The sequence below is a fragment of the Vanacampus margaritifer genome, chromosome 19, assembly GCF_051991255.1.
Source record: "Vanacampus margaritifer isolate UIUO_Vmar chromosome 19, RoL_Vmar_1.0, whole genome shotgun sequence".
In the NCBI taxonomy this organism is placed as follows: domain Eukaryota; kingdom Metazoa; phylum Chordata; class Actinopteri; order Syngnathiformes; family Syngnathidae; genus Vanacampus; species Vanacampus margaritifer.
In genome coordinates this window covers 5,507,570-5,531,351 of record NC_135450.1, presented here as the reverse complement: position 1 = coordinate 5,531,351, position 23,782 = coordinate 5,507,570, and the positions used below count along the sequence as shown (strand labels likewise).

Below are 23,782 nucleotides of genomic sequence, written 5' to 3'. Positions count from 1 at the left end.
TCGATATGCTGTACATGGCCTCCCCGGAGGACATGAACTCTCCATTGTTGACGCAATTGAATGCGGAGCAATTTACAGTACATACACACAGCATGTACATAATGGTCCATTTTCTCTCAATTGTCCATATTTTACCTGACCACCGATCCTTTTCAATAATTATGCTTGCATCGGCACAACTGGTCAATTTTCATACTGCTCCAAGACTTCAATTGTGTCACATCTAAAGAAAATGGACGGTGCAGTCCCACTGAAACACAATACTGTGGACTTTAAATTTAATTTCCTGGCAAATTAAATTTCTGTTACCATTGGAGAGGTCGCAGAGATATCTCAGAGCTATTGGAACAGAGACACAACTGTTAGCATGGCTCCATTACGAGACATAGCCTAAGTCAAAAGGGATGTTTTTGAAGCAAGCCATTAAATAATTGCCTCTCCTGGGTACCCACCCTGCTTTTTAATCACATCCTTCTCAAAACAGCTCCCTCCATTCTGTGATTCCCAGAAAGAAAGAAAGATCAGAAAAACTTGAACTGCTTTAAAACTTTGGAGGCAAACACTCATGCAGCCCTGTGAGTCCTCTCGGGATTGCAGCTTGTCTTTGACAGGAGAGGATATGGTGGTAAGACATTCCCAAGTCCCCACTAGTCCTTGCCATACGCTGCAGTTTGGGACAGTGATTTATGTGTAATTTATAGCAGCAGACGTTTGAGATGTAGGTGAAGGTTCCATTGTTTGTTTGTAAATTTTGTCCGGTTGTTTAAAACAATGAATCTGAGATCAAACTGAATCCAAGTACTGAATCTGAAAAATATTTTGTAGACAGGTTTAGCCAGAACTGGACTGGCACAAAAAAATCATCCCTGGCATTTTGACTTAAGCCCGGTGTCCTGTACACCGGCCCAGCCCGACTCTTGTCTAACGTGTAGTTCTGCCACTGATGTTTATTGATGTTTCAGTTTGCTATCTATGTTCGAAATAGAATAACAGACTGGTCCGTCCAAATTGTGGGCCAGTCTCTGGGGGTAAAATGTAGGAAAACAATCATTAAAAAGCACTACATCGGCCTCAAAAAAGGCCGGCCCACTGGGCATCTGCCCTGTGTGCCAGATACCCAGTCCAGCCCTGGGTTCAACTATATGCTACGTTGAAGCTCACTTAACATTATATTATATATACAGGGTGTCAATAAAGTCTCTTTACCATTTCAAAAATGTATTAAAAATGCAATTGATTAGATATTTTATTTAGATTTGTTATATTGTATTCAGCGTTTATTAAAGTTTTTTTTACCTCTTTTAACACACTTCTACATGGGCACCATTAGTTGCACGAAGCACATCAAGACGGTACTCGATTTCTTGCCATGTTTGCTGTAGCATAGCCTCATCAATTGTGGCAATGGCATCAGTAATCCTTTGCTTAAGGTCAGTAATGATAAACACTGTGTGTGTTTTTAAACACTGAATACAATAGAACAAATCTGAATAAAATATCTAATCAATTGCATTTTTAACATTTTTTTTAAATGGTAAAGAGACTTTATGGACACCCTGTAGATTAACAATTTGCACGAGTGTAATATGTCTTGCCGAGGTTGAAAGATCATCACAAAATAAAACGTAATTGTTCATCATCATCTTTATTTCATCATGTTGAACAATGCTCAAACACGAACACCATTTGCTCATTCTTTTGCCGGCGGTTATCGGTGATGAATATGCCACTTTTGAATATGTCAATGTGTTCAGACAATCAGACATTTTGGTTCTGGTAACTGTTTAACTTTTGGCAAGACTGACAGATACATACTAATCCAGTGCCTTGGATCTAATGATTTTATGTCTTCTCAAATGACCAAATGTCAAAGGACACCACGGGATTTTATGAGGGTAAAAAAGCAAAGAAATTACAGAACATGTCTTTATTTACTTGGCTATGGGGTTACTGATCTTGCCCATGAAAAGTATGCTGCGGGTGGAGTCCTCCACGATCAAGACCAAGAAGGGTCTATCCATTTTAATCCTCGTAGGCATACTCATCGGCATAATCTCCAAGGTAGTGACAGCCGCTGCCTTGGTTCCTGTTTCATCAACACTCAGAACAGCCTCCTGGGTTGCCTGTGGAAGAAGCAGTTGGTTAATGACAGAGAAAACTGTCGAAGAAAATGCAAGCTGGAGTTATAGCAAAGAACCTATTAATCATATTTGTAAAGTATGGAATGGGATGTGTAGGTGGGCTGGTTGGGAGTCGCAATGGCTTTTTACAAGGGTGGTCTCCCTAAACTAGGTTTCATCAATTCCGGTCCTCGAGGCCCGGAGTCCTTCAGGTTTTAGATGTTTACCCCTCCCTACCAAAGCACTTGATACTAAAGATCAAGATCGTTATCAGGCATGCTGATGAGCTGATTATATGAATCAGGTGAGCTAGTGGGAGGAAACATCTAAAACCTCAGGACTCCGGATCTCGAGGAACCCTGTCCTGTCCTAAACCATGGATTATTGACCTTTTGCAGAGGTGTCAAATCCAGTTCCAGAAAGTAAGAACCATGCCACAGATTAACGAGCTCTGAGTAGAAGCATCTAAAGCCAAACTGTGATAGGGGTTTTACTTTCTGGACCTGGATTTGGCACCTCTTCCTTTTTGGTAGTCCAATAATTAGTTCCCTTGAAGTCCTTATCCTTGAAAAGACATAGATGGACTCCTAATGTACATGTATGACAAACAGTCCTCCCCCACTCCTCCTTAAGTATGTCTGTGTTCTGTTAATTATACCTTAGATAGTTTCAGCTTGACATCATCGGAAATGCCGGAGAAATCGGCAGTATTTTCAAAAGCTGCAGTGATTCCCATTTCTTTCAATGTGCGCTCCAAGTCAGATGTAACAGAAATGGAAAATTTGGGCAGGAACACACTCACAGATCTGAAAAATCAGATAAGAGGTTGTGTCAGTGCACTGCACAATGCACCACATCTTTCCAGTCATCTTGCCATTCTTACTGTTTATAAATAGAGTCGTGCCAGTGCTTAATGTATTCCTTGCTGATGTAGCCCTCCACATCCTTCATCTTTCCCTCATCAGGCAGGATGATCATCATGGAGGCGTTGCCCTTGTAGGGCAGCATGAGGACGGTGGTGCCGTTGTCCATGTCGTGATACATGTCGTAGCGACCGGTCCTCTTCATCATGTCCACTTCCACTTTGGTGTTCTCATCCATGTGGAAGTCAGCCTTCCCCGTCAGCGAATTGTTGAAGGGTCTTTCCCACTCTCCTGTAACCAGACGTTGAAATGTTTTTAACGCCTTTGTGACCACAGGTGTCAAATCAAGGCCAAAAGTAAAAACCCTGCAAATTGAGTAGAAGCACCTGTGGCTAAAGCCAAACTGTGGCAGGGTTTTTACTTTCTAGACCCGATTTTGACACCTCTGTTTATTACTCATACTCTGTTGTTTCAGTCTCCTACCTCTGAAGAAGACCGTGTTGATCAGCATCATAGCCAAGCCTTCATCCAAATCCTTTACATGCTCTTTAATCATGTTATTGGTTTGATTGGCTATGTATGAGTTGATTGCAGCCTTTGCCTCTTCTGATTTGCCGAAGTCGACCTTGAGGACCTCAGCAGAGTAGAATTCTTTGGCATTTTTCATGAAGGTGTCAGAGGGGCTGAAGTTGTCGTCTATCGCGACTGCATTACTGACATGCAATTCCTGGTGCTCTTGAGTGTGGCCGAGCATGTGAAAAAGATGCTTGTATGCTTCGTTGATCGTAGCCTGCTCCTTGCCACTGTACCCCAAGGTGGAAAACAGCTGGCTGTGGGTTTCACCGCGTGCCCCCGTGGATAACAGAGACAGGGCGGTGGAGATGCCCAGCGGGGAGAAGAAGATGTTCTCTGCATCGCTTGCTTTGGCTCTTAGGGTTTTATAAAAGGCAAAGCCAAAATCTGCATTGGGAGGGGACAGCTCGTGGCAATTCATGTCCTCTCCATGGTGGTGGTGGTGATCGTGGTGGTCATGGTGGTCGTGGTGGTCGTGGCTGGGGGCAGCCAGGCATGTAGCCAGCAGCAGTGCCGCGAGAGAGCAACTTGCAATGAAACCCTGCATCTTCACAGCCTGTCCAGAACAATTTAGAAACGGCAAATTAGAGCAAAGATCATCAGTATAAGCAAGCATATCATTATTATGAGAAGATGAGGATTGTTGGAGAACACTCTTTGTCTTCCGCGTGTTCGTTTTTGTTCGGGTTGAGAGAATGTTGATTTTTTGAATACAGACTGGAGATTGGTGAACAGGTCCTTCGAAGGATTTATTTTACAGAATATTCTAGACACAGCAAGTTACAGACAAATGGCTGCAGTTCCTCTCCGCTCGTGTGTCTTTACAGCCGACTCCCAGCATTCTTATACCATCTTGAAGAGAGCAGTATCATAAAACCCCCAAATCCTTAAGCACCTCCCACCCCCTTTGCCCCTAGTCACCAGCGACCAGCCCTCAGCTAAGACAGACTTTTACAGCATTCAATACACATTGACAGATGGCCTTTTGATGTGGAAATATAGTAGGTCTCAGCCCCGATGTCACCTAGCATAAGATAAGACTTTCAAAGGAATCATTTTAACACATTTGCTTTAACTCCAGACAAATGGCCCATTGGTGTGGGAATAGAGGAAGCTCCCCCGAACATCATTTAAACACTCGGTAAAAAACAGAGGTGGACACTTCTATCCAAATTTTCGCCGAGTGCTTTATGACACGAAGCCTCAAATGAATACATGGACTGAGCACCGACTTGAAGCAGGCTTGCATCCGTTGATCCGGGACAGGACAGACGGTCCTTCTCAGTCTGTGCGTTTTTCAATGCTTCGTGTTGGCATCCGTCAATGACCGGCTGACGAAAGAATGGAAGTGGCCACCGTGTCACAGTTTGGCTTTAGCCACAGGTGCTTCTACTCAGAGCTCGTTTACCTGACGGTTGAGTAGAAGCACCTGTGGCTAAAGCCAAACTGTGGCACGGTTTTTACTTTGTGGACCTGGATTTGACACCTCTGAATGTCATGTAGGCTACATACAAGCACACGTGTTTTTTCCGTCTGGGTTTTAGCCATCACAGTGGCGGATGCAGCAAACTGTTAGTGAACACACAGTGTAGCAGGGGGCTACTTAAGCACCCAGGGGGGCGGTTAAGGTTATCGCTGTTTTACTTATGGGTCCTGGGAATGCTGGTGGTGAATTGTTCATTACCACATCCTTTTGAATGCTGTCAAAATAATGGGTTCTTTTTTTTTGGCCCAGATTCTTGTGCCGCTCAGGGGCTTGAATCAGGGTCACCAAGGTGTCAGGTGACATTATCAACTTGGCCACGATTTCCTGTTTAGCTTTGCAATGAGCTGTTCAATTGTTTCTTTTGACAAAATTGTGTCCGCTTAAATCAGGAATGGGCAACTCTGGTCCTCGAGGGTCACTATCCTGCGTGTTTGAAATGTTTCCCTCCATCACCACACCTGATTCAAATGGTCAGTTTATCAACAAGCTTTGCAAAAGCCTGTAACGATTTATGATATTTGAATCAGGTGTGTAAGAGGAGGGAAACTACAAGAAGATGTAGGACAGTTGCCCATCCCTGTCTTCGATACAGTAGAACCTTAAAAATTAAACCCTGCAAAAGTGGTACAATTCGGAGTTCAAAAATATGCCTCAGTCAAAAGTCAAAGACACAGAAGGAATCAATTAATCTCTTGAAGCTTGGAATTGGAGCTTGGAACATTAAGGAGTTGGAGCCATAACTACTTTTTGGCGGGGCTTTTGTGTTTTTTAGTGGTGGCTAGCAGTGATGGCTAGGGCTATGTAGCGATTGTAATTGCCTCAATTGATTCGATTCCAATTTACAAGAGTTTAGTTTGATTCCGTCTAATTTATTTATTTATTTTCTTTTCACTTCAATTCAAGCCGATATTGTTTAATTATGGCACATCAATTCTTCTTAAATGTCAAGTACATGATAAAACGCCACAAATATTAAATTCCTGCAGGGAGGCAGTAACTGGTCAAATGATTTTGTTTATTAATGAAAGTAACACATTTTAACCACTTAACTCATTTGCGCTCAAAACATATAAATACTTTCTATTTTAATTACCATGCTCCCAAAAATGTATTAATGCTTTTTTTTCTTTTTATTTATTTATTCTGTATGCTCTAGATACAGAAGGCTTTGATGCAGCCTCAGAACTGAAGAGAATGCTTGAAGAAATGGTAGTTATTACAAAAACGGCCAGCAGGCGGCAGCAGAGTATAAGAGATCAACCAGGGCCATGTTGCAAAAAGCTCTTTCCCCCACTGTTTCAAACAGATTTGTGAATAATGATGAAATTTAGCTATATTCTTATGCTAATTGCTGCAAAACGGAAACAGATAGATTTATACTTTTTTTCCTGATGAAAGAAGACACCATAATCTTTCTTTTGGTAGGTTCCATGTTTTGATAGTAATCGAACAAAATATTCTGTGGGCCTTGCAAAATCAGTGAAAATCTAGTAAAACGGCCGGGAGCAAAAAGGGTTGCTTCAGTGAAAATAGCTGGGAGTGAGTAAAATGTTACACAAACATTGACCTCAGCAAGGATGAGATAACAATATTTTCATAATCTAATTCAATAATTGTAAATATAAATCAAAAATATTATGAATTGTCTTTAAGTGCAAAGAGTCTGGTCTTTCATAAATGTAAAATACAGTACTTTGAAATTCATGTGAACAGAAATGTCAAGAAAACAGTAAAATACCAAAGAAAATGGCCTTTAAAATTCTATTGTCTTAAGAATTAATGATATAAATAAAATAATCAATTCATGGTTTTATGAATCGCTATTGGGCTTGAAAAGGAATATCAATTCAATATTGATTATTCGATTTTTTTAAAACCCAGCCCTAGTGATGGCAGTGTGGATGGTAGCATGACAAAAAGGGAATTTAGGACAATGCTAACCAAAAGGTTTCAACCACTGCACTCCATCCAGCGGCTTGGGAGGTACATATCACTGCAGTGCGTTATATACAAGAATGTGACAAATGTATAACGTGCAGCTGTATCTCTAAAATTCCTCAACATATACAAGTCCAGTACAGTCTTACCTTGAAGTGTCCTCTTTGCTGCGGGCAGATCTGCAGAAATGTCTCCATTTTATACACCATTACTGACAGTCATGTTTGTTAAAGATTAACCAAACATGCCTCTGTCCTAGCAAAGAGATATGTTATCTGGATATCATCCTCACTGATGTAACACAACTAACTAATGTGCAACAAAGGGGTGAAAAGCCCGGGGTACGTTTTGGAGACAGATACTTGGATGCTATCGGAATCGTCTCATACTTTTAAAGCAGTCCACCACTTGCTGTGCATGGGGAAATCACACCATCAGTTTTTCATACTGATTATTTCATTCGTTTATGTATTATTATTAATTTAACTCATTCACTGCCATTGACGACTATAGTCGTAAAAAAAATTAATTTGAACTATTTTCTATTAGTTTAACATTTTTTCCACTTTTGTCAACAAGAGTGTGAAAACCTAGAAAAAAATGATTGTACATTTACAACAGATATAAAATGTGATTAATCGTGAGTTAACTATTGAAGTCATGCAGTTAATTACCATCAAAAATTTAAATCGCCTGACACGATTTTAAAAAGGAAAAAAGAAAAGATTATTAAAAATTAGGGACGTAATTAATCGCATGACTTCACTAGTTAACTCACAATTAATCTCAAATTTTATATTTGTTGTAATACAATAAACCAAAAATCTAGGTTTTCATACTCTTGTTGACAAAAGTGGGAAAAAATGTTAAACTCATAGAAATAGTTCAAATGAATTTTTGACGTCTATAGCCGTCAATGGCAGTGAATGAGTTAATTTAATTTAGAATATTCAGTTCAGTTGTAGCTCCAGTTAAAGCCAGCATTTTATTTGATATTCTAAAATATATTTATAAATTATTTTCTCTGAACTACCCCCCCCCCCCCCTTCCCCCATGTATTGGTCAAGCCACCCTTTAACCATGGGAGAGAAAAAGTCCTAGAGCCGTCCCTAAACTTGCAAACCAAAATATTGTACTTTGGAGACATATTCCTCCACAATATTTTAGTGGAATTCTACATTTTTAGGCTGCAGGGGGATTCATCTACAGAGGTTCGACTGTAGGTCCAAGCTAGTGAGTTAAATGTCAATTTCTGTTTGTTTACTGTTGCAATCAATATGTGACGATGTCTGGTCTCTCTATCTAGCTATCAATAGTTTATGGCATAGTGGCAAACAATACAGCATAGTGGAGAATAGACAATACTGGATTTTGCAATCCATCCATCCATCCATTTTCTTGGCCGCTTTTCCTCACTAGGGTCGCGGGGGTGCTGGAGCCTATCCCAGCTGGCTTCGGGCAGTAGGCGGGGTACACCCTGAACTGGTTGCCAGCCAATCGCAGGGCACACAGAGACGAACAACCACACTCACATTCACACCTAGGGACAATTTGGAGAGTTCAATTAACCTGCCATGCATGTTTTTGGAATGTGGGAGGAAACCGGAGTACCCGGTGAAAACCCACGCAAGCACGGGGAGAACATGCAAACTCCACCCAGGAAGGCCGAAGCCCGGACTCGATCTCACGTCCTCTGCACTGGGAGGCGGACGTGCTAACCAGTCAGCCACCGTGCTGCCGGATTTTGCAATTTCAGGCAAAAAGTGAAGTATTTTAAATTGTTTGAGTTAAGTTTATTAAAAGAAGAAAAGACAGTGTGCAGTAACATAAAGAAGATGGCTGCACCAGATTTAGCATAATGCTAGTTTCCATCTGTAGTCCACATTTACAGACATGCTTATTAGTAACATTGTTTTCTCCCACTTTTTTATTTTTTTTTCATTTGATTTATTGTTATCTCAATTTTATTTATTTATTCATCCCAACCAAGTTATCTGTTGAGTTCTTGCATTGCCTGGGTTATTCAATCGGTTTTCAACATAATAGATCACATGACAATTGGTATCTACTGCATAGCTCTTTGGATATTATGTTGTGATTTTGTCCTGTTTTGCTTCATGTATGCTTCTCTGTTCTCTGAAATCATTTTGGAAACAACTGTTTTTGAAAGTGTGATATAAAATTATGGCTATTATTATTATTGTTTTTATTATTATTATTATTATTATCATTATTATTATTATTGTTATTAAATTTTATTTTGAACATCCATAATAATAGTAATAACATCCATATAATAATAATAATAATAATAATAATAATTAAATTATTATTATTATTATTATGTTTACATCTTATTCTGAATATCCATAATAATAATAATAATAATAACCATAATAATAATTTTAAAGGAATACCTCTATATCCCAATAGTATAGCGTTTTTCCTTAAAATTGTATGAAATGAATGGCAATTTTCTATTCTTTTCATTTCTAGCTCCTGATCGTAAAATGGCCACAAGAGAGTGGCCGATACTGGTATTGGCCACCGTCATGAGTACCAATACCATACCTTGAAATACGGCTGGGTATCGGTCCTCATCCATCCGTTGTTGTTGATGCAAATCACTATATTATAATAGAATGTAATGAAGAAAATTTCCTTCCTGGCAGTACGTTGGTACATGTGGTTAGCACATTGCCCTCACATGAGAAAGGTTCTGGGTTCGAGTCTCTGTGGAGTTTGTAGTTCTTCAAATGCTACATTCGCAAAATATTCAATTCTAAATTGGCCACAGGTTTTAAATGTGAGTGTCTCTTCACCAGAATGAAGAGTATCGAGGAATTGGTATTGGATGCAATTTTTGTGTCAATTGCTGATGAAAGTGAACTTCTAACATGTAATATTCCCCTTAAGTGAGCTTGGATGACAAAATGAGGAACTTCTTGAGCTCTCACCATCAGAACGAGAGGCCAAAAAAGGCTGATAGTGCGTGTAAATGACAGAATGTTGCAAGCATGGCAATTGGGTGCAGCCTCCTTGTGAAAACAGCAATCGGCGCTACACCGACTGCTTGTCTCGGCTTGCTGACGGAGAGAGCAGTAATTATTGCCGACTTGAAATCTACTCGACATCATTTATTATGCTACGAAAAAACAGAAAGCGGAGCTGCAAGGAACACGCCGGAGGGTGATCCGACAGGATGGATCCATATAGTGATGGCCTCTCCAGAGGACATGAACTCTACATTGTGGACATACGCAATCGTATGTGGTGCTTACATACATGCCTCATACGTAATGAGCAATTTCTTTCAATTGTCCATCCTCTAACTGATGGTCGCTGAGCACAACTGTGACTTCTCAAAATGAACTGTGCATTTCTCCCACCTTGGATTTGTGGGGGGGGACACCTGATCAAGCTTGGGCACTTAAGAGCCAAGCCCAAAATTATTCATAGCCCCGGCAAATTTTGAATATGTGGACATTTTAGCATGACAAAATCCCAAAACACAGAAAAAGTGGTTAAGAAATTAGGGTTGGTAATCTTTGAATGTCTCGCGATTCGATTCTGATTTTTGGGTCTGCGATTCGATTCAGAATCGATTTTCGGTTAAGAACGATTTTTGCTTTAAAATGATTTGATTGACAATGATTTTTGCTTCAATCTATAGATGTGCAAAGAATTGTAATGATCTACTCCAGTCTGACTCGCTAATGCTAATTAGCGCGTTACTCGCGGCACTTTTATCACTCAAAAGAACACAGTCCACACTGCAAAAAAAACTATTGGAATAACTTGATCGTGACTTTTTCCTTCTACTCTCTAATGTGGCTACAACTTAAAAGTGTATTAGACTGCGTGGAACCACACAGCCCCCGAGTGGCCAAACCGGGTACAACGTGATCAGCGCACCAAATAAAGGCACACACAAACAAGGGGAAGACAGTATAAAATAATATAAATAAAATTGTGTCCCTGGAGAGATTTTTATTTTCCCAGGACAGCTGGTAAAAAAAAAAAAAAAAAAAAAGAGAGACAGAACAATTCTAGGAAAAACGGGACACGTAGCAACTCTACTACTGGGACACAATATTATCGAGTTGAAATTGAATTTAGTCCAGGCCTACTCAATTCATGGACTAAAATTAAAATAAAATTTCTGCTACCTAATTATATTGGTCGCCAACATATTTCACAGCTATTGAAACAGAAAATAAAGGCATAAAACAGACCCATTAACTCTATTACAAGGAATATGCAGTAAGTCAGGAATGTATATGTTATTTAAGCAAGCTATTAAATCTCTCGGGCATCCGCACTGCTTTTTAATCAACACTCCCTCAAAAGAGTTTCCTTTATTATGTGTGCCCCAGTAAGAAGAAACAGAAAAAAGCGAGCGACGCCGAAAGACCAAGCGAGCCAGATTTAGCCGGAGCAGCTAACAAGAGCAGCTAGCGGGAGTTGACAAGCAACGGGAGCCCAAATCACAGAACTCAGTGACTATTATATTTTTCTTTGAATCTCATTGTGGGTTTTTAATTGTATGAATTATTAGTTCACCACTAGATGGCGCTACTTCAATCAGATGTGGATCAAAATGGAATATAAATGTATAAGATATACCACATACTTTTACGTTATATTTTGTGCAACTTCACGTCGATTTCCAGTCCCGAACATTTCAAGATTTTCTCGGTTTTAATTGAAGCACAGCTTGAACGATAAACTGTACAACCAAAAAACAAACAGTGACTACTTTTCATCACTAATCTCGGCCTCATTATGAGGCGCCGCAAGCTTATTTTAGACAAGACAGGACGACCTCCGGTTTTGGTGAGCGATGCTCTCTTTGCTCTCTGAGTGGGTGGTGCTGAAAGTCTATTGATCTCTCGGAATGAGCTTTTGACCCACGGGCTGAGTTCCAGGCAAACAACGACAGCCGGCTTTTTTTTAGTTTCGTAGAAAACTCCCTAGCTGTGTGTGTGCGTGTGACGGTTAGGATGTCACATCCCCTTTTAAATGATCAATATGGATTTTGAACACTTATGTAACCGATGCATGCTACAATTTTGCTTCACATTACTTGTGTACACAAAAAAGGTGTTATCTTTATGTATTTAAGAATGTATTAAATTTCCTACTAGTGCGCTGAATTTCAACTAGAGTACTACTGTGTGCTACTAGTAACATTCTGCTAGTAAACATTTAATACTTCACTAGTTATACTAGTAGCACACATGTCAACTAGTGCAGTTTGCCTCTCTAGTGCAGTTCTACTAGTGCAGGGGTCTGCAACTTGTGTCCCTATGGCTCTCTAAAAAAACAATTAGTCAACATTCATATATTTTTTTTACATACTTTTTTATATTTTTTAGATAAAACTTTTTTTTTTAATTCATAATTTAAAAAAATATATATTCATAAAAGTTTTAAGTTGTCAGAGAAAGAGAGATGAAAGATCAATGGAAAAAGGTTTTAAAAATTACCTCAAAATGTCCAAAAAGTGACCATAAATTGTCTGAGGAAAAAAAAGAGGAAAAGCAGAAAATTAACATAAAATGACCATGAAATTGACAGAAATGTCCCCCCAAAAAAATGATCATTATTATTATTCATTTATTTTTTAAAGGTAGAAAACATGTAACAAGTAAACAAGTAACCATAACATGTGCAAAAACAACAGAAGAAAGGCTGGAAATTACCCGAAAATGTCTTTGGAATTGTCAAAAAGTAAGAAAATTGATTTAAAAAAAAAAGGCAGTAAAAAAAAACATGCACAAAAAAATATGTCCTAAAACAAAAGAAGAAATCCCAAAAATTACAACAAACTATCCACAAAATTACCCAAAAAGCCAGAAAATTGATTTAGAAAAAGGCAAACAAAATGTTTTGGGTTTTTTTAAGGGCAGAAGAGAGGCAGAAAATGACCATAATATGTATATAAATTTGTCAAAGTCCGAAATTTGACAGAAAAGTTGAAAAAATTTATGAAAAATTACCCAAAAAATAAATAAATCAAAAAAACGGAAGATGAAAGGTGGAAAAAAAAGTATTGGATGCTGCATATTTTTCTATTATGCTGCAGCTCTAATTAGCTTTTTGTCCCTCACTATATAAGACTAACACAAATGCACTGTTTCCTTTATCACAATATGTAAATGTTTTGTGGCTCCAGACAGATTTTGGGTGATTTACTTGGCCTCAAACAGCTCTTTTGACAGTAAAGGTTGCTAACCCCTGTACTACAGTAGTGCATCCTACTCATTCTACTCGTGCACAGTAGTCGTTTCATTCTATTTCTATTTCAGGTAACGAAAACTAACAAAATAGCTCACGCTAAAAAAAAAATACATATTTTCGTTAATAAAATAAAAAGGATATACTAAAAAAAACACTGAAACTACATTTAATTTTACGTTTACAAAACTAGCTAAAATAACTATAATTATAGCCCAAAAAAAATGTTTCATCTTGAACAATTAATTCAATACATTAGCCTTTTCAGTTGATCTTAAATGTATTTATTTCTCTATTACAACACAGCTGTTAGCCTGTTGTGGGAGTTGTAGTCCTTTTATTGTATGCCACATAGAAGTGACGTCATCCAATTAAAAAGCGCCACCAGATGACATCGCTCCTAGGCAGGATAATGTTATACAGTACCAGTATTTGATTTGTGGATGGCTGTTTTTGAAACGTTTTGAAAGTAATATTTTTGCTGATTTTTTTTTTTTTTGTATATGGAAAAAGATTAGGGCCAGTGAAGAGAGAGAAAAAAAGTTTGGCAGGATTCTCACTTTATTCTCAGAATTCTCACTTTAATTCTGATTTTAAAATGAGAATTGTAACAATTCTCACTTTAAAGTCAGAATCCTGCCAAACTGTTTTTCTCTCTTCACTGGCCCTAATCCTCTTTCGTATTTTTTATTTATATATTCTCAAAACTTGATGTGGATTTTTTTTTTAAATATACACTAATAAAAAATATTTAAATTTAAATCTAATACTAAAACTAATAAAACATAAAACACTGTATTATTATAAAATAAGCTAAGACTATGTTTAAAAAAAAAACTAAAACAAATTCGCCCTGAAAGCTTATTAAAACTAAATAAATTAAATAAATAAATACAAATAACTATAGAGAGAAAAAATAACATTATAACTGCAGTCTGGTAGGATACTGAATAAATGCTTCAATGGCTCAGTAACTTGTTATGTTACTATTTATGAAAGTACCAAAACTTCTGGGTCAATTACCTTTTAAATCATAAGTATATCATAAAGGAGGAGCTTAATAATTGATCATGTGGCATCTTAACAGGAGGAAAGCGGGAGCGTGAAAATATCAAAGTGTTCATTAAGTATGATGAGATTAATCTCATCATGTCAGTGCAGTTCATAATTAGACAGGAGGTACAATGGGAGACATTATAGGCCATGGGATTGGGGTAGTTGTGTATTTGATGTTGCAGTGCCATCATGTGGGGACAATTGAAAATAACATGAGTGATGCCAACATGAGAAGAGACCAAAACAACAGCTGGGCATACAATAAATTAAAAAATTCTAATTCAAATCCTGTCCAGTAATAACTTGAACATATCCCAACTGACTTTGGGCAAAAGGCGGGCTAATCAGATCTAGATGACAACCATTCGCATTCAAACGAGGATGGGCAATCAAGAGTCTTCACAGGCATGTTTGTGGCCAGTAAAAACTTCAAAAACTCTGTATACAATTTGTATAGTGCAAGCGCTGTTTATCAGAGCAAGCAAATCTGAGTAATTATGAGAACAACTGTGTGATGTTGAACATCTGTTGGCAGTGAGACGGCCAAACAGAGTCATTAAATGTTGTCTTGAGGGAAATTGTGTGACACAGATACAGAAGAGTCATCCCCAGCCCCAAATGCCTCATTTGGCCCATGCAAACGCTACATTTGAATAAGGAGGGTGTGCTGCCGGGTAATTCAAAGGCTCATTTGAGGCACAATGAGGCAGCAGTAGAGCAGGATCCACAGCAACAGGAGCATTTCCACCTCTAATGGGCTTATATCACAAGAGGGAGCCGAAAATGGAAGGAAGAATCCTCCCTTGCTGTTGGAAAAACACACACGTGGTAGAATCAGGGCTAAGAAATAGAAGTTACACAGAAACAATGAAAACAAATGTCAACTCATTCAAATTTACCAATCAATTTTTCACATTGTTGTTTTGCAGCAATGAAGCTACAGCAACCACAACCCATGGGCACCAGTTAGCCCCAACGACCACATGAGTAGCCCGCGGGCCTGTTCCAAAAATAGATCAACAGCGATGGGACATTGCAAATTTCTACGAATATTGAATAAGTGATATTTTAACATGTAAACATTGATGTAAGATTTATAGAAATAGTGTTCCTAAATGATTGTGATAAATTATTAACATGATCAATACCTTATATATATATATATATATATAAATGAATATCATTTATTACATAACATCATATTACAAGAAAATATAGTCATAAAAGTGCTGGGTCAAAAATAACCCAATTTGGGGTTGTTGTTGGTTGTTTTTTTTACCGAGTTTTGTACTAAGCTACCCCCAAAATTGGGTCAAATTGACCCAAGTATACCGATCCACTACTTGGATCAGTTTAACCCAACTTCTTTTTTGAACCCAAAAAAAAAAGTTTTGTACAATACTACACCCAAAATTGGATCGATTTGACCGAACTTCTTCTTCTTTTTTTTTTTACAAAAAAAAAGTTTTATACAAAACTTCCCCCAAGATTTTTTTTTTTTGCAAAAAAAAAAGAGGGAGAGTTTTGTACAAAAAAATGGGTCAATTTGAACATTTTCTTACAAAAAACATTTTGTACAAAACAACCCCCAATGTTTTGTTTTGTTTTTTGTTTAAAAAAAAAAGAGTTTTATACAATACAGTACTACTTACTGGGTATAGTGGTACAAAACTACTCTTAAGATTTTTTTACACACAAAAAAAACCCTACACCCAAAATTGGGTCAAATTGACCCAAGTATACCGATTCACTACTTGGTCAATTTGATCCAACTTCTTTTTTTTTAACCCCCCAAAAAAAAAAAAAAAGGTTTGAGCAAAACTACCCCCAAAATTGGGTCGAATTGCCCGAAGTAGTGGATCGGTCAAACTTTTGGCCCAATTTTGACTGACCCAGAAAATGGTCGCCATTTTTTTCAATTTAATGTAATATTCTTATTTTAAAAAGGTGTCTAGTAATGATATTAAAAAAAAATACTTGCACCATCTCAGTGTTATTAAAAGCGAAGATAATTTGGTAATTTTTGTTTGCCCTCATGGGCCGCATACAATGAGGTGGCGTGCCGAATCTGGCCCCCGGGCGTTGAGTTTGGCACCTGTGTTTTAACAGTTTGAAAAAGAAACTGCGCTTTTTAGAGTCTTCAATTAATCGAATGTACATGTTTTGGTAATGATTAACTGACTGTATGGTGTTTACTGTAAAATAATGACATACCTGATATGGGAGCTTTCAAGGCCTTGACCGTAAACTGTCTCATCATTATTCTGCCCGGTAACAACTCCCTCTACTTGACTTTTCACATCATGAGCGGAGGCCGCCACAAAGTCTGAGACTTTCAGATAATCTGACTTTTCTCCATTCAGGATAATTTCTTCCGCTGTTTCCTCTTCAACTATTGCCACTCCTTTTCTGAGCCGAGCGTATGGTAGAAAAACGTCTTTGCTCAGGTCCATCATGTAACAGGAGTCGTCGTCGTCCTCTGAGTCCAGTGTTGCCAAGTTATAAATCCCTTCCTCGGAGCTCATGGACAAATGACCCTCACCAACTTGTGTTTTGCTGCGGCCACGATCCTCAGAGCCTTTTTCCATCCACGATCGGATCTCCTGACTGACGCCTCCTGCTTGCAGAGGACTCGGGGGCTGTAAGGTCAGTCCGACATTCGTTCCAATTATTTGCGAGGCTTCCTGTGGTGAGCATTTTGCGACGTTACATCCGTGACATAATGAGAGGGTGGAGGTGTCAGAGGCCTCTTTGTTGGGAGCGTTACCACGAGGGCTACCTGAAGGCTTTTTTGCCCAACGTTCCCAAAGTTCCTGTTCATTACTCTTTGTGAGGCATTCAAACAGACCTCGGGCTGCAGGTTCCACAGTCCCGCCAAAGGTTGCTGACTCAACTGATCCAAAATTTGGGATCTGAGGAATGTTATCCTCAATATGTGACGTTGGTTCCTGCAAGATAAAATGTATGTAGAATGTTATGTGACACCACCAAACATACTCTAGAAGACTTTATGGCCTCAAAAAAAAATCACCCTTTAAAAAAAAAATTTGTATAATAAAGTCCCCTGATTTGTTGTCATCTTTTATTACACTGGCCAACATTTTTCTTTTTGGCCAACGATATTTTAATAGTTTGAATAATTTTGGGATGCTGTTCAGTCCAAAAATGTTACCCGTATTCGGTTTAGGTGAACGGTATGGGATTTTTAATAAGTTTTAGGTGAACTAATGAATACACACTCACACGCACGCACACATGCAAACACACATGCACATACTCGTGCACATACAAAATAAAAAATTGTAATAGAAATAAATTTAAAAAAATAATAATAATAATAAAAATATATATTAAAAAAAAGAGAGCAGAATGATGATGACATGTCGAATCGGTAAAATTACCGAATGAACAATACTGAGCTCTAAAAAAAGAAAGAAAGAAAAATGGCACCCGTTTGTTTAAATTGGCTTAGTTTGAGAGATCTTGATATTTTTTTCACAATTAATTGAAAGATAATTAAGGTCCTGTCATTTATTCTCTGTTTACTTCTAATTTTGCCAATTGTTTTTGAATTTTTGCTTGATTTTCACATGAAATAAATAAGAAAAAATGTATATATAAAATATATACAGTATATATATATATGAAATAATATCAAATATTTAAAAAGATATAAAATAAAAAAAATAAAATAATACTGTATTGACATGCTTGAAAAGAAAGATGCAATGTCAAAATTGGCATTTTTTTTGCACGTTGAATATTTCAAAAACTAGAGCCAATTTTGAAAGAAGAAAAAAACACAATGTCATTTTCGGATTCAGTAACATCAAAATATCCTAAAACTGATGAAACTAGCTAACATTTTATTTTTTTACAAATAAGACACAAACCTTATCAATTGAAAAATGTCTCATGAACATGGACACATAGGTGATGATGGACTGCTCATCCGGTGATATGCATGCCATATCTATAGAAGGAAGGAGATTTAATGTAAATACAATGCTTGTCTCAAACTAAACAACAGATTAGGAGAAATTATGATGACAATAATAATAGCTAGATAATATGTCTACTGCTAAAATAAACTTCAAATAATGACAAGTATGTTTTTAATATAGTCCGAGATTATTCTGATAAAGGCCAAAAAGCCTGTTGTTATTTAAATATATATATATATTTGACATTGACATGTCGACTGACTACTGGTTGTATTAACAGTGACAAAGTTAACAGTCCTTGTTGATGCACGTAGTCATTCGTATGCACACTGACTAAACACGGACACAGACATAATGACCATTTAGTGGCTCTGTGTGTATTGATTGGTGTGTAGATAGCTTAGTGATTGATTGAGTAAAGTGGCATACTGTGAAACCCTTATTATCCATTCAGCATTTGTAAATTTGCGGACATTTGGGGGGGAACTATCCTCCAATGTCCTCAAAATCTGATGTGATGCTTCCTAACAACTAGTTCAAATGTGTCCTCTGTGGAAGACTACAGATAACACTTTGGACATTTTATTGTTTCTTCCATTTGGTTCTGTTTTTTTTTTTCTTTTTGTTTAACAATAATAATACTAGTAGTAAGATATAAAGTGTCTACTGTAATTTACCCAGAATAGTTGACAACACCAAAACTTTTATCTTTTCAAACAATATCGTTTTCAATATTATAATTAGTACCTCACAAAGATGACTTTCTGAAAAGCATTAAAAGTAATACTTTGGCGCCCTCTAGTGGAAACTCTTTGTTATTGGTTCAATAACATTGATGGTATTTTTTAATTCTTCTGCCTTTGAGATGTCCTGTTTTGTTGGCATTCCTCACATGCACCGAGTACACCATTAAAAGTTAAATTGTTTGTAGTCTATTGCACTTTGCCCTTCCCTAACATTTATTATTGTGTATAAATTTCAAAGGTTGAGTTTAATGACTTAACACCACTGTTTGTGTGGTGTTACGTACGTTTGGGCGAGCTTGGTAATTAGGCTAGTCTTAAATTGAAGGTGATTTGTTTGTGTTGAATATTTAAACAACTGAATAAAGTTGTTTACCTTACATGGAATCATGTTTCCATTATTTATCTCTCTGTGGCTGCCTTTGTGATACTAGTTATTATTTTTCATTTTTAGATTGTTCGTCTCTGTGTGCCCTGCAATTGACTGGCAACCAGTTCAGGGTGTACCCCGCCTACTGCCCGAAGCCAGCTGGGATAGGCTCCAGCGCCCCCCGCGACCCTTGTGAGGACAAGCGGTAAAGAAAATGGATGGATGGATGGATGGATTTTTAGACTTTGTTTTTAGGGGGACTTTTATTTTCATGTCGTTTTTTTATTATTGATTTAAAACTTCTGCTAGATGTATGCAACGGTGTTGATGCTTTATTTTCTCCATTTTAAATGCTTTGCCACCCACTTGTGGCATCTCTATGCAATCACAAACCCGGCCCAATGACTATGGAGTAGATGCCACAGACTTCCGGATTTTGCACATCAGCGCCGTTTCCGGCCACTGTTCCAACACTTGCACCCCAACCCCTGCGCCCCCGAACCGCGCGTCTCGGCTAACTGAAATGCTTCGGACACTGAGACAGACACTACACACTTGCAGCCTTGCACCCGTCGACGGGAACGCACAACCGAGGGGCAGAAAGGCGGAAGCGCAAGTAGAAGTCCCGTCTCCTCTGTGGCGTCCATACAGTCTAATCGTGTAAGAATGAACCACGGCAAAACATGAGACTGTACTGAAGTTATTTTATATATGATTAGAGATGCTCTTTTACCTTTCGGGTCAAGTAGAGTTGGTATATCTAAATGACGATAGGCTATCATAAAAGCCTGTTGAAGGCATTCTCTTGGCTCCATGGACAGACTCTCCTTCAAGTTGACCAGTGTCGGACTTATGGACTTAATCAATGCTAAAAACGCCAGTCCGCTTCTCCAACTCTTCCCAAAATCATTCACCTCTACCCCAAACCTGTCAATGTACAAATGCATATGAGAAACTCCCAAATATCTTACTTTTGTACCTCACAAAGATAACTTTCTTTAAAAAAAAAATAAAAAGAGGGGGGACGCATTAAAAGTAATACTTTGGCGCCATCTAGAGTTAACTCTGAGGTTTCGTCCCTCCTGATTACAAGTTAAAGATGAATATTGTTTTCCGGCTCACTTTGACGTGCATCTTTGTACCCACAGCAGGAGAGATTTGATTGCTTTCCTGTTGCGCTTTGGATCTTTGAAAGCATTTCTGCATTTACTTGGCAGAGTGTTGCTGCGGTAGTTGTGGCCATCTTCCAACCAGGGTGAAAGGTCACCAGATGAGGGGTAACTGCTCACTGATACCGAAAATCGGCTTGGCGATAAATGCTTTTGGAGTCCTGCCGTCACTTGTTTAACCTGAATTAGCAGATTGCATGTGATTTTCTTCAGGTTGTTTTTTTTGTTTTTTTACAACAAGCTATAAGGCTGACCTGGAAATGCAGTATGATATTCCAAATAAGATTAAGAACCACTGAGGGGATGCCATCAACAATACCAGAAGCATCAATGTCATGCAGTTTCACCTGAGTGGAAACAAGGAGAGTAAATGATGATTCCTTTATTTATTTTCTGTAAGGAGTCATTCTTACGTGTCTTTCATCCAGGAAAGCAAGGGCCTTGGAGACGTTGCTCAGTTTTAACATACGGTGAGGTGATGATCTAAGTCTGTAAACCTGTAAGAAATGACACTTTTAGATGGTTCAATATTTTTTGAATGACAAGCTTTATTATTATTATTATGAAATTCTCTATATGATGTTGGATCCTTACTAGTTTGCCCCCAGTCAGTTCCTCCAGTATGGCCATAAGTATGCGTCCATCTTGGATGTCTATGAACAGGTCATTCACTTTGACTGGAGGGTCACACTGCAACAAATTAGAAAGAAACTGCAGTTACAACTGTAATGTTAAAGAAGCAGTTCAAGTACACAAGCCAGTGTTCTCATTTGTGCCTTACTCGCTGCAGAAAAATGTTCATCCACCTGCTGAAGGTTCTCTTCTGCGTTGCTGTCCTCTCATCTGGAGCAGATAAAAGTAAAGGATTTTCATTTCATTTCTGGGAAGGTCTTTGACTTATCTATTTTTGTGTGTGTGCCAGAAAAGGGGCTTTAATCAAGGTGGAGGGAATTATCAAACATCCCAACACTGCAAAAACTGAAATTTTAAGTAAGATCTAATTTCTTAAATTTAACCTAAATTAGCTTATTTTGCTTTGACAAGTTATTTTTTACTGAAAATGAAATTGTCAAACAAGAACAAGATCATTGTGCTTATTTTAAGATACTGTACTTATTACTTACTTATCTTATTTGATCAAGCAGTCTTGGCTTGAGTGTTAACAGCCAGTTGTATTTAGTACAGATTGAAAAAAGTCAATATTACTTGTTTTTAGGACCGCTGTGGTTGATATTGGCAGATAATTTTGCTTTTTTGCTGCTTTTTTATTTTACTTTTTCTTAAATGTTCTACTGTTCTTTTTGCAGTGAAATACCAGCCAGTGTTAGCATAAAACTTTCTGGCTTCTCCTAGAAAGCAACCCAAAAAAACTGCAGGAAAAGCCTACTGGAACATCCGAACATTTGGGCTTAGTCACAGATACTTTACAAAAGGGGTGTGTAAAGTTTTTAAACTTGTGGCTGTGCTCATCACTTGAAAATGGCAGCTTTTCACTTAGCCTAGCTACCAATTCATGGATGGAAAATTATTGTGTAAATTCAAATTTAGATCACAAGCCAGGAAAATTCACGAACAGTAAACGTATAATGTATTGTGGTGTTGAAAAAAATTGTTTCGGCAATATATCGATTCAATATGTGGCAAATCGATTTTTAAACATAAATTTTTGATGGAAATATTCAACAAAATATCTTACTTGAGGTTAGCTTTTAAACTAAGAGTGCCTTTTGGAGGAGTCAAAAAATATCACAGGTGCTTCATGAAGCTTAATTTGTCCGTTTGTGTGTTTGTCTGTCTGGTTAGCTGTTTCGCTAGCTAGCTAGCACCTTTAAACCAAAAGTGCCGTCTAGAGAAGTCAAAAAACATCACAGGTGCTTCATGAAGCTTCATTTGTCCATCTGTCTGTTTGTCTGTCTAGTTAGCTGTTTAGCTAGCTAGCACCTTTAAATAAGAGTACCATCTAGAGGAGTAAAAAAATATCACAGGTGCTTCATTTGTCTGTCTGTCTGTCTGTCTAGTTAGCTGTTTAGCTAGCTAGCACCTTTAATTAAGAGTGCCATCTAGAGGAGTAAAAAAATATCACATGTGCTTCATTTGTCTGTCTGTCTGTCTAGTTAGCTGTTTAGCTAGCTAGCACCTTTAAATAAGAGTGCCATTTAGTATCACAGGTGCTTCATTTGTCTGTCTGTGTGTTTAGTTAGCTGTTTAGCTAGCTAGCACCTTTAAATAAGAGTGCCATCTAGAGGAGTGAAATAATATCACAGGTGCTTCATTTGTCTGTCTGTCTGTCTAGTTAGCTGTTTAGCTAGCTAGCACCTTTAAATAAGAGTGCCATCTAGAGGAGTAAAAAAATTTCACAGGTGCTTCATAAAGCTTCATTTGTCTGTCTGTCTTTCTGGTTAGCTGTTTAGCTAGCTAGCACCTTTAAATAAGAGTGCCATCTAGAGGAGTCAAACAATATCACAAGTGTTACATGAAGCTTCATTTGTCTATCACTACCGATTAGTATTTTCCAAATTTTGAATTTTAAAAAAAATCGCAATAATCGACTTATAGATTCGGATCATGATTAATTGGTATCTAATCGAATCGTGACCTATGAATCGTGATACGGATCGAATCGCCAGGTACGAGGCAATTCACACCCCTCGTATAATGTATCTTCACTTAGTATGTTTTCGACCCGGAACCGAGTTAGTCACGCAGCACACCGCATGGGAATGCTGAAATGTTGAAACGCAGAATGTCATGTGTACCTTGAAGATGATGTTTAATTCCAGAAGGCTGCTTGCTGCCGTCCTTGTTCTGCATTCTCATTAATCCAAGGTTCAACACGGCACCTGAACACTTGAATTCGCAGACGCTCGTGCTGAACACTGGATGAAGACAAAGAAGGCAAGTCTTGCCCGAGCACGCCATCGGAGACATTCATCAAATGTTGCGTCACTCCTTCAAAACTATGCAGCACAAATTCTGTTTCCTGGTTTTGGATTTCTTACAATGGAGCTGCTTTAATGATGAAGAAATTTCCAGCAAAAAAAAAATAAATTGACATCCTTTTTTTAAAATCTGAATTGATAAAAGTACTCGACCTTTAACCCTAAAAACGCTAAACATATATTAAATACAAGACATTTTGAGCCCTCTATTTCATGAGTATATTTTTTCCCTCCATTAAAATCCTGACATATATGATGTGATGCATGCATTGCACGGATAATCCATTAGAGAGCACCATCACCCGGCTGATGGCTTTTCCAGCGACCTTGCAAGATCGCCC

General features: G+C 38.0%; 2 protein-coding genes across 3 annotated transcripts; both read right to left on the bottom strand.

Annotated features, from left to right (window-relative positions):
* Nucleotides 1-1,629: 1,629 nt before the first annotated feature.
* On the bottom strand, nucleotides 1,630-7,275 carry LOC144039620 (alpha-1-antitrypsin homolog). Of its 2 annotated transcripts, none has more exons than XM_077553167.1 (5): nucleotides 7,130-7,275; nucleotides 3,467-4,112; nucleotides 3,004-3,274; nucleotides 2,779-2,926; nucleotides 1,630-2,123 (listed from the first exon to the last, which is right to left on the bottom strand). In XM_077553167.1, the coding sequence occupies exons 1-5, from the start codon at nucleotides 7,187-7,189 to the stop codon at nucleotides 1,932-1,934; spliced, it is 1,317 nt and encodes a 438-aa protein (XP_077409293.1). In that variant the 5' UTR covers nucleotides 7,190-7,275; the 3' UTR covers nucleotides 1,630-1,931. The 2 variants fall into 2 exon arrangements, with proteins under 2 accessions (XP_077409293.1, XP_077409294.1); XM_077553168.1 differs by lacking the exon at nucleotides 7,130-7,275 and adding an exon at nucleotides 4,789-4,902.
* A 6,589-nt stretch (nucleotides 7,276-13,864) lies between these two features.
* On the bottom strand, nucleotides 13,865-23,635 carry clmnb (calmin b). The gene is made up of 10 exons (XM_077552793.1): nucleotides 23,259-23,635; nucleotides 21,284-21,345; nucleotides 21,097-21,192; nucleotides 20,916-20,999; nucleotides 20,757-20,849; nucleotides 20,456-20,682; nucleotides 20,067-20,260; nucleotides 18,170-18,249; nucleotides 16,491-17,224; nucleotides 13,865-15,082 (listed from the first exon to the last, which is right to left on the bottom strand). The coding sequence occupies exons 1-10, from the start codon at nucleotides 23,428-23,430 to the stop codon at nucleotides 14,956-14,958; spliced, it is 1,869 nt and encodes a 622-aa protein (XP_077408919.1). The 5' UTR covers nucleotides 23,431-23,635; the 3' UTR covers nucleotides 13,865-14,955.
* Nucleotides 23,636-23,782: the final 147 nt, after the last annotated feature.